Genomic DNA, 5,083 nt, shown 5'->3' on the forward strand with positions numbered 1-5,083 from the left:
CCTCCCGAGTGCTGGGATTAAAGGTGTGCGCCACCACCACCCGGCTCAGGACGGTGTTTTTTGTTTGGTTTCAGGTTTTAGTTTTCTTGAGACGTTTCTTGTACACAAGGCTGGCCTTGCACTTATGTAGCTGGGGATGTCCATACACTCTGGCTCTACTGTTCCTACCTGCTGAGTGCTGGGACGCAGGAGCATCGTGCCCCATAAAAGCAGCCTTCTCTAACGCTCTGTTCCATAGCGCGCTCCACAGGACACTGTGCTGACAGCTGATTTACCACTAACCAACCGCAACAGCCGGTCTTGGTGTACTTCTCTTTATTTGTAAATTTTTTTTTTTTTTTTTTTAAACTAGGGTTTCATGTAGCCCAGGCTCAAACTCAGTACACAGCCAACATCCCAATTCTGGCTCTACCCCCCCCCAAGTCCTGGGATCATAGGTGTGAGCTCCAACATCGAGCTTTGAAAATTGTTTGAGATACACGAATATCATTCACAATACTGGTGGTCACAGCACCTAGTGAGAAGATTCCTCAACAAGGGAGAAAATTACTCCGGGCCCCAATGGACTGTGAGCAAGGATGACAGCTATCCCGGAGCTACTCTGGATTCTGTTGGGGATCTTTGCACTGCGCCTCCTCTGAGGTTCCCATATATTTTTAGGCCTAATTAAAAAGCAATGCAAATGAGTCTATCCATATACAAATCTAACAGAGAAGGAAGAAGAGCTGACCACTGGAAAACACGGAGCCAAACTTGTTGAGCAGAGCTGGTTTACTAAGGAGGTCCAGGGCTTTGCCTGCGGCTGCAGTGCTTGCTTCCACAGGGAGGCAGTTTCTGCTGTGATGCACACCTCCGGCAACAGCAGAATCGCTACAGCCCTTCACAGGTCAGAATACAATGGGCTTGGTCACCACCAACCCTGGTGACACCGCAGACCCCTGTCTAACATGTGCCACAGGCCATCAGAATCTAATTTCTTGGTAAAAGCTGTGAGGTAAAGCATGCTATCCTGCTTGCCGTGAGGTCTTGCTGCCTCACACAGAGGCACATCACAGGGTCTGGAATGAGTAACTGATTTTTCCTAATCTATAAATCCTAAGAGTGACTTAACTTTCTTTCCTTTTTTTTTTTTTTTGCTTTTATTTTTAAATCATTCTAATCACTTTAAAATGCCCAACTAGGTAGCGTAAAGCTCACTGGCACTAGGAAGCCACCAATCACTCGTTGCAGAGCCTTCTACCTTCCCAGAGACAAACATATCCCAAGTTTTCTTCATTTATAGGTAAAGCCATAAATTTCAGATCCTGAATGACTAGGCTCTACTTCCCCACCACACTCTACACACCAGCTTTTGTAAGCCCTTTCTTTCACCAACTGCCACAAAACCAATAAAACCACTCAGGTTAAAAAAAGGCCTTGTAGCTTCTCACAAAAAAGGGTCAAAGAAAGCAACTCTACAAGTACCAGCCCCGCCCCCGGCAGACATCGGGGACCAGCTGGAGCCGCAGCTTCTGTTCAGACCTGACCCGTCTCTTCATCTGGACTCTCATTTTCTTCTTCCTGGACACATATTGATTTCCAAAGCAAAATACGACTCTTTCAAAGGGCTCCGTCAGTAGGAAGCACCTAACCAAGCACCTCTTTTATACACCTCTAAGGACTCCAGCTCTGCCTTCCACAAATCAAGTCACTTAAAAATCGAACGTCTGTGCACATGAAGCCAAGTTCTCCACCGACCTTCATAGGCCTGGTGAACAAGGTTAAACAGCCGTTCTGCCTGTGATTTGAGCTCCGGGTCCCTGTGCTTGTCCGGATGGTAGAGCATACACAGCCTCCGGTAGGCAGCCTTCAGCTCTTCAGAAGAGGCCTAAAGAAAGAGAAATTCAATTAGAGGACATCAATGGTACTGAAACACTATCATTATCAGAATCAGCCGTGGAACGGGACCTGTCAGCCACATTCCACCGCACCTGCCCTCTGCACAGGACATAATCAAGTTATGCTCTATTTCCCCAATAAGGCTTCGTTTCCACAGTTAATAAAGTGATCAATTATGTACATCAATAGCAACTGTGTTTGCTGTGCCCACTGCTACCCAAGGGAAATGAGAGCAGCTGTCTCCACCCTGGCTCGCTGTGCTGAAACACCAGACCCCTACTTGCCCCCAAACCCAAGTCAGCTAAGTCCTCCCACACCAGAGAGCACAGGGAGGAAGCACAGTCACATGCTACAGGCACAGGGGACGTCAGTGATGTCAGAGATTAATATACTAATTCTCAAGAGGCAAAGACAAGGCTATAAAAGCAACACACTCCTAAATGTGGCCTCTAACTGTGAGCACGGAAAATGTTCCATTAGCTTGGAGCAACCAGGGGGTTATACAGGGAATGCTGCACACAGAAGGTGCTTCCTGACAGACCTCTGGGGACACAGGCGTGGGCTGCAGGAATGAGGCCAGCACAAACACCTTCTCCTTGGCTAGCAGCCACCAAGAATCCCTTAGGAGTCCTCTATAGCCCTGGGAACACTGTCTAGTTTTGCCAGTTGTTGGTCTCTCTCTGGGAAGACCTAGAATCAGCACCCAAGACCATTGTGGTCTATCACAAGTGAAGCTGAAGGAGCATCCCCCCCATCTTGACAAGGGAACCATCCTGTGTGATCACTGACAATATGTAAGAGGGGCCCAAGAGGTCAGCATCTAGGTGGAAATGGGTCAACAAGGATGACCATGCCCTAGCATCATGTACTGGGATGTAGGTCTTCAAGAAGCGGTCATAGGGATGGACAGCTCAGGGGTAGTGATAGAAAACCACATGACAATAGATGAGCCATCAACAACTTTGCCCTTCCAGGACTAAGCTTCTTCCTTTTTCTTTTTTCCTCCCCACTCACAAAGATGTGAAGCTGACCTGTGCTTAGCAATAATCTCAGGCATGACTTTACCCGTTTCCCACCAGCCCCACCAGGCAGGGGCTGGGAAGGTGTGCAGTGGGCACAGGGCTGGCTAGCCTGGGGCTGACCTCCCCAAAGGCCGATAAAGCAGTTACTCAGAAAAGCAGCAGCAGGATTGAAGCCTGGAGCTTGTCTGCTGGACAGAGACTTGGCTGTGCCACTGTTACTCTAAATCAGAAGCTGCTCTACCAGAAGAGGGCAGGCTCTCAAGACGGAGCACCCAGCTGCCTCTGAGAACTAGGGAGATTTCTGCCCTTCTGTCTCCAATCTCTTCCTCTACCTTCTCTCTGGGGTAGCCTTGGGAATGATGCTGTTCAGTAGGTCTTAGCCCACTGCCTCCCCTCCATTTCTGGCAGGTTTTCTCTTATTTACTGGGAGGCTCTATGGTGACCTTCCATTTCAGTGGCTGAGAAGGCAGGCGTGGGAGTTCAAAGGCCTGGACCCAGGCTATGCCCCTACCCAGGTCCGTGATTCTGGGCAAGGGAGCTCCTATCAGCAGCTTTCTGTCTCAGGGTTGGTGTGACAATGCACTGAGACACCCCACAAGGGCTCACATGGTGCCTGACTCAGCCAAAACTTACAAGAGTGGCTCTTCAGAACCTATTTCCTCCCCATGAAACCTGGGGACAAGGTTGTCCTTCAGCTACGGTGAGACACACACCAGTTCGCTCACAGGCAAGCCTGGCAGTGCACACCATCCGACAGGAATCTCAGCTCCATTCCAGACCTCCCCCTCCCCGTCAGCACTGGGATGGTCGGAGCAGCACTGCTTGGCGTGGGTAACAGGCATCCACTGCCAAAGTGGACCTGCACCTCAGGTCCCATCACTGAGCCTTCTCTTGCTTCTCCCTGCCTGGGGCTCTTTCCCAGCTGCTGCTAATCACGCAACACATTTCTTGCTGCATTAACACATTATCTGAAGGAAACCCTGGCATTTGAATTACGATAGTAGATAACAGAAGATAAAACACACATTCTGATAGCTTGATGCTGTGATTCAAAAGGAGCTGTTCTTTCCTAAGTCGTAGCTACACATTAGTTTCTTTCTGTGATTTTTTTATTTCTTAAAGATTATTTATGTGTGTGTATACATGTGTGTAAGGGTGGCCATGGAGGCCAGAAAAGAGCATCAGATCTGGAGCTGGAGTTAAAGATGGCTGCAAGTCACCGACATGGTTGCTAGGAACTGAATTCTGCTTCTCTGAAAGAGAAGCAAGCACTCCAACTACTGAGCCATATATTTATTTGGGAAAATAAAAAAGTACTAACATGTACAGTGTTTCTATATATGGTGTGTGTGAGCATGTAGGGGTCAGAGGGTGAGTATGTGGAGTCTGTTCTCTCCTTTCCCCTTTATGTGGGTTCTAGGGATCAAACTCAGGCTGGGTGCCATTGCCTGTCTGCTGAGCCGTCTTACCAGCTCTGTTTTCTTCAAAGTCAGGTCTTAGCATGTAGCTCAAGCGGGCCTCAACATGACCCTCATCCACATTGTCTTATTTTAGGTCCCTCAGTACTGGGAGTGTAGGTATGAGGAACTCTGTCCGGCCTTCTTCCTGAAAACTTTAATTGCTCTTTCTCATGCCTTATAAAAGTTACCAGTACAGGATGAAATGGATTTACGTGACTCTAGGTTAAAAGACACTTCCTGGTTACTAAAGTTAAGTCAAATGTCTGGGGAGCAGGAATCTAGTCTGCAACGCCACCTTTAATCATATTAACAAACGACTTAGAGTACTATCGATTAAGTAATGGAAATGAGAAGTTTCATTTTTAATAAATCTCACATTCAATAAAGGTTAGATTAGGCCCTTCATCACAGCTGAATAGCTAAGGTCACTGGTTCGATATTTCATAAATGATAACCTTTCTCACTACTATTTAGCTCCTGACACCATTGTAGAAGGTAATGAGATCTCATTAAGAAGGACATCTAAACTATACATTTATCTCAAAACTTCTACAATAAAATCCAGATGTCCCAAGCTTAAAATCTGAAAGTTTTATTGCTCAGTCATCTGAAGAGAATGTTAGGTCACAAATTAAATCTCAACAGAACTTTTAATAAGATTTCTATTCCTAGGCTCTAAAGCTAAAAAGAAGAGGAAGAGGAAGAAGAAGAGGAGGAGAAGGA

The 5,083-nt window shown here is 47.1% G+C and overlaps 1 protein-coding gene across 1 annotated transcript in view; it reads right to left on the reverse strand.

The window, feature by feature from the left end:
* Dnajc11 (DnaJ heat shock protein family (Hsp40) member C11) overlaps window positions 1-5,083 on the reverse strand; it is a 51,158-nt gene that overhangs the window by 30,755 nt on the left and 15,320 nt on the right. Inside the window, exon 2 of the mRNA XM_005353666.2 lies at window positions 1,738-1,867. Within this exon, the coding sequence (XP_005353723.1) occupies window positions 1,738-1,867 (130 nt within the window). The remainder of the gene's footprint in view (window positions 1-1,737; window positions 1,868-5,083) is intronic.

This window comes from Microtus ochrogaster, chromosome 10, assembly GCF_000317375.1.
Source record: "Microtus ochrogaster isolate Prairie Vole_2 chromosome 10, MicOch1.0, whole genome shotgun sequence".
Classification (NCBI taxonomy): domain Eukaryota; kingdom Metazoa; phylum Chordata; class Mammalia; order Rodentia; family Cricetidae; genus Microtus; species Microtus ochrogaster.